The 13,237-nt window shown below is 44.4% G+C and overlaps 1 protein-coding gene across 4 annotated transcripts in view; it reads right to left on the reverse strand.

The window, feature by feature from the left end:
- The window catches only part of CAB39 (calcium binding protein 39), an 84,652-nt gene that overhangs the window by 6,601 nt on the left and 64,814 nt on the right, over nt 1-13,237 (reverse strand). For 3 of the 4 annotated variants that reach the window (XM_064286567.1, XM_003417918.4, XM_023557769.2), the window contains exons 5-6: nt 9,708-9,876; nt 2,062-2,121 (exon numbers count right to left, since the gene is read on the reverse strand). In XM_064286567.1, the coding sequence (XP_064142637.1) occupies nt 2,062-2,121; nt 9,708-9,876 (229 nt within the window). The remainder of the gene's footprint in view (nt 1-2,061; nt 2,122-9,707; nt 9,877-13,237) is intronic. The other variant, XM_064286569.1, reaches the window with a different exon arrangement.

Consider the following 13,237-nt stretch of genomic DNA (forward strand, 5'->3'; position numbering starts at 1 on the left):
AGAGGAACAACTCAGAGAAGGAGGGTGAGAAGAGTTGTACAACTTGAAGAATGTGGTCAATGTCACTGAATTGTACATGTAGGAACTGGTGAATTGGAGTGTGTTTCGCTGTGTATATTCTCGACAATAAAATTAATGAAGATTTAAAAAGAAAAAAAAAAAAAGCTCAGAGCCAAAATGTACAAGATTTTAGAGCACAAAATCAAAACTTTTTACTTTGTGTAGTAACCTCGCCCTTGGCTTTATTGAAATTATTCCATCTTCCTTGCCCCTCCCCAAGATTTAATGGCACTGTATGCGCTTCTGTTAGATGCCTCTTGTAAATTTCCCTGAACTTCGGTTAACCAATATCATCAGTTAATAACATGGAAGAGAAAGGTAGGAAAATATAGCAAAATTAAACAGATTCTACTCCCCATAGTCAATTTCTTGGAAATCAGTTAGTCTGCCATTTCTGGTCTGACTTAAATGAAGACATTAATATGTTGAAAATGTTTGAAACCATGTGGCAATAATAGCCAACGTTTATTAAAGGCTTACTACGTTGCACGCTTCACACACACTTTACACACACGTTCTCATTTAATCCTCACAACAACCCTTGCAGCAAGTGCTCTCATGAGTCCCTTTAGGACCGAGGATGCCAAGGCGCAGAGAGAATGAAGGCACCTGCCCCAGCTTTGTTAGCACGTGGGGGGACTGCAGGAAGCCAGACTCCAGGCAGGCTGGTGCCAAAGCCTGAGGTCCTAACTACTGTACAAAGGCACTGAAGAGAACGGCAGTGCTGCCACGTTAAAACTACAAACACAAAAACGGAAACAGACTCATGTCCAACTATGCATGGGTGGAAATAAATGACCAGCAATGGTTAAGCTGGAGCCCTGATGGCACAGTGGTTAAGGGCTCGGCTACTAACCAAAAGGTCAGCAGTTCGAATCCACCAGCCACTGCTTGGGAAACCCTTTGGGGCAGCTCTACTCTGTCCTATAGGGTTGCTGAGTCAGGATCGACTCGATGTCAAGGGGTTTCGTTCGGTTTAATGGTTAAGCCATCTATGAGGCAGTTTATGAGGGATTTACTACGTACGCAGCATTGTGTCACGGTGTTATTGGGAATGGAGGGGAAAACAGGGAAAAAGGAACACCAAAGAATTACAAGGCATAGATTTTGCCTCCATGAATCTTATAATCTCGTTGAACAGCAAAGTGAAGAATGAAGTATTAACGATACGTAGGACTTCAAAAATTTAAACAATTAAAACCTAAGCCAAATTTTGTGGGATAGATCGGGATTTTAAGTACATTTTTATCATCACAAGTTCTCTAACAGCATCCATCAAATCTTGGACAACTTGTAAATTAAGCCGCTGTGGCACAAAAGAGCTCTTGTGGGCATCCTAGGAACCTTCCTGAAGGTTGTTATGAGGATCAATGGGAGCCACGTCTGTCAGCACACTCAGGGTCATCGACAACTCTCTGGGGCATCGCCATCACCACGAAGTCCAACATCGACTCAGTGCTGGAAGGGACCTTACCATGAGCTAGTCCAATTCCCTCATCTTACAAATAAGGACTGACTTCTAAGTCCCCAAGCGGTTAACTGCCTTGGTCATGGCCACAAGGAGTTAGCAGCAGAGCAGGAGCAGGACCCGGAGTCCTGCCTCCTCTAGTCTAGAGGGCTTCTCATCCTATCAGCTGCTGCCTCCCTTTCTCTCTACTGTAAGCAGCAGGAATGTGGAGCAACTGATGGAAAAGGAAGGAAAAGTTACACGTCAGATAAGAAGTTTCCTTTTATCTTAACTATTATCTATCATTCAGCAGCAAAAATGCCCATTTTATGCTTCTCAAGTAAGAAAAGGTGCAAAGATGCAAAGGGCAACATGTCATCACAAAGACCCAATTCCTCTTCTGACTAACGCTCTGTATGCTGTTCCAGTAGGAAAGCAACTACACCGTTATAAACGGTACACACACAAAATAAATACTCTGCTATGGAATTTAAATCTTTCATTTCTGCTAACAAAAAACTGTGCGGTGTTTGGATAATATCTCATATACTTACCCTATCATAATGCTGCTCCAAAAATTCTGCACTGAGCAATTTGTGCCTCGTAAGTAAATCCTACGGCGAGAAAAGTTTCATAGTTATTCTCAAGTTTTTTTTTCCAAAAAAGAGAATTCTACAATATTCCACTCCATTTTACCTGATAAAAACTGCTGTTAAAATGACTATCCTTAAAAAAAAGTGGGCATGAATTTTACTCAAATATTGGTTCTATATAAGAGTAAACAAAATTATTAATAATTTCAAATTGTGATTTTAATGCTGCATGATTAGCCACAGGTCTATAGCTCATAAAACCAAAAATGAAAAACAAAACAAATGACACCAGACATACAAGGCAATGGAGATTCACACTTAAAAGAAGGGGATGAAGACGTAAAAAGAAATGCAAGTCAATGATGGTGGGAAAACGTCAACTAGAATACTGCGCCCATTCAGTGCTCCTGGTGGAGAAAGAGGAAATTTCTTTGGGTAGAAAAAGCACTGGAGGTTTCATTTTCTTCTTCCTAAATAAAGTTACAATTAGTATCATATCTAATGCAACTTTTTTTCGGATGTAAAACATTTTTCAAAAGCCCCACCATATTATAAACACCGGCTCCTAAGTAAGCAGGATAATGCTGCAAAAACGTGGAATTCCACATTACTTTGACCCGCAAGCAAATTCTGCACCCCTTTCTGCACCCCTAGAAGTAGGGCTTACGCCTCATCTGCGGCCTCCCGAGAGAACAACTCAAAGACCATTCGTTCAGAGAGCACCTACTATGTGCCAGGAAAAGTTTTAGTGTTGGGGCTACGAAGACAAAAATGTATGGTCCCTGCTTTCAAGGACCCAGAAGTTGGCAATGGCCTTGCCTTGCTCTCAATAGATGGGGAAGAGAATGGGAACACGTGACAGCAGGAACGGCCGGTCAGTATTCGGCAAATGAATGAATGAAGCCCCCTCTAGGCCACTTACTAGAGAGGTGGACGAATCAACCCCTTTCTCTAAAGAAAAAAAAAAAAAAATTTTTTTTTTTTCTGAACCAGCTCTGCTTCAGGTTACAATGAATTCATGTTTCCTGAAGTGTGTGCCAGTGTAACACTGGCCTGGAGAAACGCTCCAAGCAAGGTTCTGTGGGCATATGGATGTGGAAAGCCACAGCGCGAGTTGCCTCTCTCAGAGCCACCAGGTATCTGAGCAGTTCTGCATGGAGCTCTTTTGTCACCTGTCTTCTGGTAACATCCTTCCGGAAAGCCTTTCACGAGGACTCTCCTCTCTGCCTAACTCCTACGGCTCACCCTTCAGATCTCCACACAGCGTCACGGCACAGGGAACCCTTCTGACTGGCCACCCGCATCAAAGCACTGGTCACAGCTGTGGCTCTGTGGGATCATTTGAATAATGTCTCTCTCTCACTGGCCTGAAGTCCCGTAAATGCAAGGGTTGTATCCATTTTTACTCCCTTTGAATCCTCAGCACCTGTGCAGTGCCCAGCACATGGTAAGAGCCTGATGAACAGCAAGTAAACGAGGGAGCCAATAAAAGTCAGAGACACGTTTGGAAAACATCACACTAACCAATCTTCAAAGTCTGCCTTTAAGAAAGCTTGTCACCTCATCTCAAAGATTTACAGTTACTCAAACTGCTGGATGGGGTATGTACCGTATTTCCTGATTATAACAGGAATAGCCAGGCAGGACACTGCCAATTTTTTCAAAATTCCATTTGGGGACTCAACAGGCAAACTTAGAAAACCTGGAGTTTATTTTAAGTACCCTTAAGAATTTGGCAAGGCGTAGCTACAAGGTTTCCCCATATGGAAAAAGAGATGGAAGTGGTAGAAGAACAGATATTATCCTAGCATACTGGTACGTTTTCAGTCGCCACGTATCCATGTGACAGATGGAGAGCGAATAAGGAAGACCGAAGAAGAACGGACACCTTTGAATTGTGGTGTTGGCGAAGAATATTGAATGCACCATGGACTATCAGAGGAATGAACAGGTCTGTCTGGGAAGAAGTACAACCAGAATGCTCCTCAGAGGCAAGAATGGTGAGACTATGTCTCACATACTTTGGACATGTTGTCAGGAGGGATCAGTCCCTGGGGAAAGACATCATGCTTGGTAAAGTAGAGGGTCAGCGGAAAAGAGGGACGCGCTCAACGAGATGGACTGACACAGTGGCTCTGACAGTGGGCTCAAGCACAGCACTGATTCTGAGGGTGATGCAGAATCGGGCAGTGTTTTGTTCTGCTGTACACAGAGCTGCCATGAGTCGGAACCAACTCGAGGGCACCGAACAGCAACAATATTGGTTTATGGAGTCAGATGCAAAAAAGAGAGAAACACAAGAACTTTAAGGTGAGTAATTTGGCCCAGAAGGCACTTAGTGCATGTTTGTTAAAGAGTATGTAACACCTCGTAACGCGCTGCCGTTGTACGTCTGCGGCTGGCCGCCCCATGTGAGGCCACAGCCAGGACTTGTGTGCATGGACCACTGCTGTGTCCCAGCACATAAGGACAGTGCCTGACACCGGGCAGGCACTCAGACTTGTTGACTGAATTGAATGAACGAGTTATGGGATGAATGTGTCAGGATCCATGGGAAACTGAATGTCACGTCTACTTTTTGTGGCTAAATTGCCCTGGAGGCCAACATGAGTAAGTACGGGGAAAGAAAGAAATCCCTCACTCTCTGCTCTGATGAACGAGAATGCCAATGGAGAGGGCTCTTGGAGATGCTGGCTCTCGGCTGTGGTCAGTGACTGGGGCTGGAGGCGGGATCCACTCTATAAAGCAAGAGCTCTGCAGGCATAAACAGTTTTCAGCAGAACTTTGCTGAAGGTTTGTGTAAGGTGACTATTTTCTCTGAAGGATGTATCACAAGCAGGAGGAAAGAAGCTAGTTAGACTGTCTGTAAAAGGGGGATCCCCCCATCTGGGGGGTAAGGTTCTATTTGTTATCACCTGGTTTACGGAGACCAGGAACCTCAGGACACAGTTGTCAGTTTAGATGCTTGGGTCCAAGAATCAACTGTCAGTGGCCTGGGGACAGCAGTTGAAGTAGGAGACAGATCCCAGTGCGGATTCCAGGGCATGAGGGGATGAGAGTCCTTTGTTAGGAAGGGCCCTTCTAGGGCCTAAAGGGAGGAGGCAAAACACGAGCAGAAAAGGAGAAGCTGGAAGAAGGAGCATGGGAAAAAGGGCTGGCAAGAAGCTGGGAAAGGAAGGAGGTGGGGGTATGGGTATGACTCCTGAGAGAGGAGAGGGAACTTTAGCCCACGAACTGAAGCTAAAAGTTTTGGGGCACTCAAACCAGAATTAACTCAGTGGGATAGAAAGGGACAAGTAGTCAGTGCCTGTCCAGCACCCAGCACCTTGGGTACATGTGGGCCCAGACCAGCAGAGGTGCTAGAGGAGCCAGCAGAGGGAAGAAAAAAAGGATTTCTCATCTCCCACCCACCTGGATCCCAGTGATCCAAGGCCCTGATATAACCTGGAGAAATACCAGGGCCCATATCCCAAGTCCAGCAGATTAAATAGCCAAAATTTAGGGAGGGCTGAATTAAAAAAAAAAAAAAAAACCCTGAAAGGTATATAAGTTTGGGCTCTAAACATCAAGTACAAAGACAGCCCTGAAATCCCTGAAGAAATACTGCTAACCCAGGGGGCTTATTTTCATAGAGTCTTGTCAAGTTTGACTTTTTGGCCCAATTTCTTACTTGATGATTGACTATGTCTAAGGACAAGGAACTCGATTCTTGCAACTGTGGTTTACTTATGGAGCTGTTAGAGTTCGAGTGTTCTCCTGATGCTAAAGTCAAAACCTATCCCCAGGTAATTTCCAGAAACCATCAGAGCCAACAGAAAGTTTAATCCAGTGTCTACAGGACCCCATTCCAGATCCAAGCAGAGCCCTCTAATCAAGTCCCTACTGAGTCCTCTCTCCTCCAGCTCCTTTAAGCACTCCTCCAGTGACCAGGCTCTGAGCCCCTCATTGTCTACTGTCTTCTGAAAGTCATTCCTGTGTCTACGTGCCTCTCAGAGCGTAGTGCCTGGAACAAAACACATTCATGTGCTGTCACCTGATAGCTTACAGTCGAGTGAGACCATCATTGAGCTCCTAGGTCACATGCTACCTGCTCACATGTGGCTTCGGGGGCAGCAGCATCATACAGTTTAACTTTACTGGATGAATACAGCCTTTTGCTTACTCAGGATGGGCTCTGTAGTCAGACTGCCTGGGTTCAAATTCTGGCTCTCCCATTTATTGTCTGACTTTTATGCAACATCTCTAGGCTTCAGTTTCCTCATCTGTAAAGGAGATAATAACATACCTCCTTCATAGGGTTGAGTAAGCATGACACAGAATTACTTGTGTCTCAAAAATTATTACACTGGTAACCATTAAATTTAGTAATTATTAACTTTTATTATTATGCCTTATTCCCCTGATCTCATATTTATACAGGTGTGTCCTCAAGAGGAAGACTTCAGTTATCTACACTTAATCTCATCCTGTTATACTCTGGCCTCTCTGGGTCTTTATGGATCCTTATTTTTATATCCACTGTTACCTGCTATCTTTCCTATCATGGCTATTAGCTATCAATTTGAGAAGTATGCCTTGTCACCCTTTATCTAAGTTGCTAATGAAAATGTTCAAAAGGACAGGGCTGAGCGGGGGCCTAATGGACACTTCTTTCCAGGGTGACAGCAATCCATCCGCCAGCACTTTGTGGATACAGCATTCAAACAGTCGTGTGTCTACTATACCGAAACTCCATCTAGCTCATCTTTTTCTGTTGTTTCCATGAGGATATATCTGTGTAAGTATTCAATGTCTAGCATAGTCTCATCGTCACAAAAGGGTAATTTTAATAGTTATTCACTGCACACACATACTGTGCAGAGGCACAATAATCCTGACAGACTAGCATTATTACCCCCATTTTACAGGTGAGGAAACTGAGGCTACAAATCACTGGCTGAGCTGGGATATGAACCCAGGCAGCCACACTCTTACCCACCCTGATCTATTGGCATCTATGAGATTAATAGGGCTGAACTTACTCTTAATGAATCCATGTTAGCTGTGGGTACACAGCTTCCTTTCCAAAACGCTCAGAAATCATCTCTTTAGAAATACTTTCTAGAACCTTACATGGGAGTAACATCAAGCTCTAAGCTCCACTAGCCTCTCTGGGAAGTCTACCTTCTTTTACACTGGAAGATTGGAAATATACATGTTGGCCTTCTGATGCCCCTCCCCATCTACTTAATTCTTCAAAAAAGAAAAAAAAAAAAATCACTAACGATACCTGGCCCTTTTTTATCTCAGTACCCATTCCTTCATGCCAAGACTATTAGAGATACTCAGAGCAGGTAGCTTTAATTTCCCTTAAGACTCAGCACCTGTTCTGGGGCTTTCACTCCAGGGCTATGGCTGAGCTGCATTTGTCTGAAAATGTCTGTGTGCAGAGTGCATTTTCTGGGGAGATGGCTCTTGTCACATTCTTAAAGGAGAGCAGCACCACACAGCCAGTCTCTTTTTCCATGACACAGATGTCATTCTCTGCCACGTGATGGAATCCAACCAGGAGACGAGCTGCTCTCCGTCCTCCACGTGGGCACCTTTGGCGTGCAGCGGTGAAAGCTGGGGGCTAGCCTCTGGTCCTTCTCCTGGCTCTGACTGCAGTTCCTTTCACAGAGGAGGAGGAAAGCAGCTTCAGGTGGGTCTGGTAGGTTAGCCATCCAGAGATGACGATGGTAGGTCTGTACCTCTTTCACATATATGGTCTTCCTTATGGGAGTGACTTCGTTTTATCTCTGGGACAGCTCTCTGTTCAGGTGCCTCTTTAAATAGCTCTCCCCTTTCTATGTAATCACGATCCCCTGGGATACACAATCCAAGTTAGCTTCTTAAGACTCTCCCTTCTATAGCTCATGCACAGAACCCTAAGTGGCTTTGTGAAGTCTCCCTTCTTCAAGTAGACACTACCTGCCTGGCTCTGGCCGTCCTTCCCTTCCTGGCAACCATGACCTGACAGGGTTGCTTTTCCTATAATTACTCCCTCGTGATCATCATCTCCTTGGTGAGAATTTAATTCAAAGAAGCCATCTGAATTGAGATGAAATTATCAGCAAGGCCAATCAAGACTTTGTCCCATATTGTGACTTATATGACCGGCGTATCTCACCTCTTGGCGAATCTTGCCATCTGTGCTAGGAGTGTATCATCCATGCCCTCTGTGTGGCTGGGGGCTGGGTGCATTCTCCCCACACCACAGCCGCTCCTCTCTCCCTCCTGTGCCCCTGTGTTCCCCCCTCAGGCACATGGCTTTCCTTCCACACAGGTCTATCTTCTTGACACACGGTGCTACTACACCTTCCACCCTAACAGGTCTGCTGCTTTTGAATGGGGGACACCCTTCCATCTGTGTATTCTTTCTAATCATGAGTCCTATCCCATCAATTTCAAAGATACCTAAGCCATCATATTTTCCACTCTATGTTATAATCTCAATTCACTTCGTTTTGCTTTGCGTGCTGACATATAAATATCTGAGGTCTTACCTAATGCTTCTGACACCCTTTTTAATTGTTTTGGGACAGAAATCACTGGGCACCTCCTACACCTTATTCTCGTTTAATGTGAAACCCTCATGACCAGGTCCCCCAGGCTTTCACCCCATCTTAGGCTTTCACCCCATCTTAAGGGCTGAGGCATGTATTTTCCCAGAGGCTCTTTATAAATATAAAACTGAGTCGTCACAAGAAAAGCGGCCACTTCTCACTGTCAGAGTGTTCATGGTTTTGAGCATGGTAGTCTATGTGTTAGTACACTGAATTCTGATTATATTAAAATAATAGCTCTCAATATTCACTTATGAAGTCTGTGAAGATCAGGCATTTCATATAAGGAACATAGCATATAAAGGCTTGTCCCCACCGTGAAAACAATAAAGAGTACCGCTTTATTTATATACTTTAAACAGCATAGAACCTTGCAATTAAAAACAAAAATGTGCATGTTATACAATAGAGTTGCATCATATGTTCCTATAATTTATACAACCGTCTAACAAGGGAGGTGAGGTGGGCGGGGGGAGGGGGTAGAGGATTTGAGTAGCGCAGCTGGTTCTGCCTCCCACGGTAATAAATGTGCTCTGGCGTGAGCATGAGATGAGAGAGGGAGCCCGCTGCTCCCTCAGTCGGTCACAATGTGGACACCTCTGTCCTAAATGTGCTTGCATTTGAACACGTGTATTTCAAACCAGGATGGCCCCTGAACAGAAGCGAACGTCTTCATCTGGTGCTTAACCAAAGGCACTGCTGCAGTATGTTGTTGTTAGACTTGCTGTATAGCTGTATAACCTGTACCCTGTACTTAACAGGTAATTTTAAAGTATCATTTTGACCACACAGGACTGTTGCCTGTAAGACAGACTTTAGAATCTAACTTCTCCACCCCTTTTAGGATGTGACGCCCTGCGTAAACCTGAGCCACACAAACACATGTAAACTCTATCTTCTCTCTTCCCACTAGAGGGCAGCTGTGTGTAAACCAGGAGGGCAGAACTGGCTTAGGAAAAGCAGCATGCCTGGATATCTGACTTGCAAGTCTGTTTGGAATTGTACCGTTTTGATAAACGTTACCTTGAACGTGGCAAATGCATCTGAAGCTATGTCAAATGTTGACATTTCCACATATCTGAAGAAATCATAAAACTGTTCTGACCACAAAATGATTTTTGCAAGCGGTTCATGTCTGATGCATTCTCTTAACATGATTCCACAATTTAGAGCTATTTCTGGAGACTCATACCTGCAAAAAGAAAAAACAAGTGTGACTGCTCCAACACGGGCCACTCTGAATCTTTTGAACAGAAGTTTTCAGACACGCATCCCGACTAAGCAGCCACGTGAAACAGCAGTTACAATGGGCATTTTTCTCTCAGAGAGGAACACACACTCAGGAGAGTTTACACTACAGTGTACACACACACTCTAGTTGGTGATGACTGCTTCATCCCAAAGGAAGCAACAGCCAATGACCACACATACAAACACAGAGTGACGGTGTAACAACAGCTCACTGTTTAAGCTAAAAGATCTGAAAAGTAATAATGAGGTCACACCACCACACGTAGGGGTTAGTTTTACATGTGGTGTTCTCAACTAAAAGCTGAATCAAAATATAAAACAAACAAACAAAGCCCGATTTTGTTCTAAATTTATAAACATTTAAAAAGATGAACCCAAATTCAGAAAGTCACAGTATCTCAACAGGCCTATTCAAGCACACAGCATCTCTGCTTTGCTTTGATCCAGTACCCAGAATGCTATTTCCAAGACTCTCAGCAACATGCTGCTGTTGTTCTTAGCTATATTAATTGAAAAAAGTAATTGTACATGGTTTGGAGGTACTGTACTGGATAGCACAGTTCTATGCCTTCCTTTATCTACTCCGTATCTTCCCATTTCAGTGTCGCCATCAAGTGGTGCTTTGAAACATCTTATGTTCATTTTCTCTCTCCCTTCCACAGCTGCATCGATTCGCACCCAGAACCATGCAATGGCCTCCTAGTCAGCGTCTTTGTTCAAGTTCTGCCTTAACAAATGCACCCTACACACAAGCCTAGCAATAGCGCTTCCCACTCTGAGCTTAAGACTCTGCCTCTCGCTAATCAAATAAAGGCAAACCCCTGGGCTGGCTGTCCAGCCTTCCCCTCATCAGACCTACTCCTCTGGGACAATGCCATCTCCCACTGTCATAAAGCTTCCGGATGTTCTCCTTATTGTGGCCAATCACACTGTAACCACTCCTGCCCCTGTGCCTTTGTCCTCAGTGACGTGCCAGTAGGATGTCTTCTCTCTTTTTCTGTCTCTGCAAATTCCAAAACCCACCCATTGCTGTCGAGTCGATTCCGACTCATAGCGACCCTACAGGACAGAGTAGAACTGCCCCACAGAGTTTCCAAGGAGCGCCTGGTGGATTTGAACTGCTGACCTCTTGGTTAGCAGCCGTAGCACTTAACCACTATGCCACCAGGGTTTTCCTGCAAATTCTAAACCATCTTAAGCCCCATCTCTTTCGCTAACCTTTGTCCTACCCACCAAACCTGCACGTTTCCCTGTGAAGTCCTGTAGGACTCACTCACTATCTTTGGTTGTGCCCATGCTCATCAGAGAGCAACATTCTTTTGCATCACTATGGCTTGGAACCTAGACGCTGACTGGCTCTTGGGTGGATCAGAATGTTTGTCACAAAATGGCCAATCTTTAGTAGGCAGGAGACGAGAAGGACAAGGGGAAAGACAGTTTGGTATAACAAGCTGGGCAGGTTTCGATGAAGGCTTGTCAAGCTTGCCTTAAATGAGTAAACCATAAACCAGTGAGTACAAGGCAAATGGTTATGCTCTACAATCTATTAGCACTAGAGTAGAAAGCACATTAACATTTAAATTGCCAGTAAAAAAACCTCAAAAAACACACTATTGCCTCCAAATGCAGTGTAACACCAGCAACAAGATTACATATTTTTAAATGCATACTAAAATTTGGCTGTATAACAAAAAACCAAACCCACTGCCCTCAAGTCGATTCTGACTCACAGCAATGCTACAGGACAGAACAGAACTGCCCCACAGGGTTTCCAAGGCTGTAATCTTTCCGGAAGCTGACTGCCACGTCTTCCTCCCATGGAGTGGCTTGGCTGGTGGGTTTGAATTATCTGCTGTGGCTATAACTACTTTCATGTTAAATATTTTGGGGGAGCTATACTGGAAACCCTGGTAGCGTAGTGGTTAAGAGGTTCAGCTGCTAACCAAAAGGTCAGCAGTTCGAATCCACCAGGCACTCCTTGGAAACTCTGAGGCAGCTCTACTCTGTCTTACGGTGTCACCATGAGTCGGAATCGACTTGACAGTGGGTTTGGTTTTGGTTTTATACTGCTTTCAGTTAGGAGCTGAGTGCCCTTAACCACTGCTCCACCAAGGCTACTCATTGGCAGTACAAAACTCAAAACCAAACCCATGCCATCAACTTGATTCTGATTCATAGTGACCCTACAGGACAGAGTAGAACTGCCCCACAGGGTTCCCAAGGCTGTAAATCTTTATGGGAGCAGACTGCCACATCTTTCTCCCAGGGAGCAGCTAGTAGGTTTGAATCCCTGACCTTTTGGTTAGCAGCTAGGCACTTTAACCACTACTCCACGAGGACTCCTACTGGCAGTATTTAAAACAAAATAAAACAAAACAAAACAAAACAAAACAAAGCACATCAAACCTGTCGCTCTTGAGTTGATTCCAACTCATAATGACCCTATAAGACAGAGTAGAACTACCCAGTAGGGTTTCCAAGGCTGTAAGTCTGTATGGAAGCAGACTGCCACATCTTTCTCCCATGACTGGTGGGTTTGAACCACTGACCTTTTGGTTGGCAGCTGAGTGCTTAACCATCACCATCAGGGCTCCCAAAATATCTAACATCAAAGTATTTATAGCCTAAGCAGATGATTACATTGTATGGAAGTAGTCTAAACTAATTAATCAACTGAAGTACAAAATGTCAAAAGGCTCTTTGACCTGTTCCAGGTCTGAGGCAGTAAGAGTACAAAATGAACAAGGGACACCTTGAGCCAGAAAGTAAGGAAGCTAGTAAAGACTAATGGAGTTCTGACAAAAGGACACGGGAACCACCCTGAAGAAGCTCCCACTGGCCTACCTAAGGGACGATTCGGACATGAACTTCAGTTCACAGTGATGCTTGAAACAATAGCATACTCGTTAAAGTCAAAATTGATAAAGGGAAAGAATCAAGCATTTATTCTATCTTTTTCACACTGCTTGTCTTTTGGGATAACTAAGTCATTGGTGAAGAAAGGTTCCCATCAACCTGTCACCTGCTGACTTCACTATCCATTGAGGGTCCTCACCTGGATTCAGAATCTCCTAATGCTCTCATCCTTTCCCCATGTGTTAAATGTGTCAGCAGGTGACAGGCTAATGGGAAACTGTATAATGGACAGGCCAGACTGACAGCACCTGAACCCACCGATCACTCTCCTCGCTACAATGGGACCACCAGTGTCGCCCGATAGGGAGTACACAGCATGGACACATGAAGCGCAGTATACGAAGATCTAGATCTAATCACAAATTTGAAGAAATAAGGGGATAGAG

The sequence above is a fragment of the Loxodonta africana genome, chromosome 6 (genome assembly GCF_030014295.1).
Source record: "Loxodonta africana isolate mLoxAfr1 chromosome 6, mLoxAfr1.hap2, whole genome shotgun sequence".
Taxonomy (NCBI): domain Eukaryota; kingdom Metazoa; phylum Chordata; class Mammalia; order Proboscidea; family Elephantidae; genus Loxodonta; species Loxodonta africana.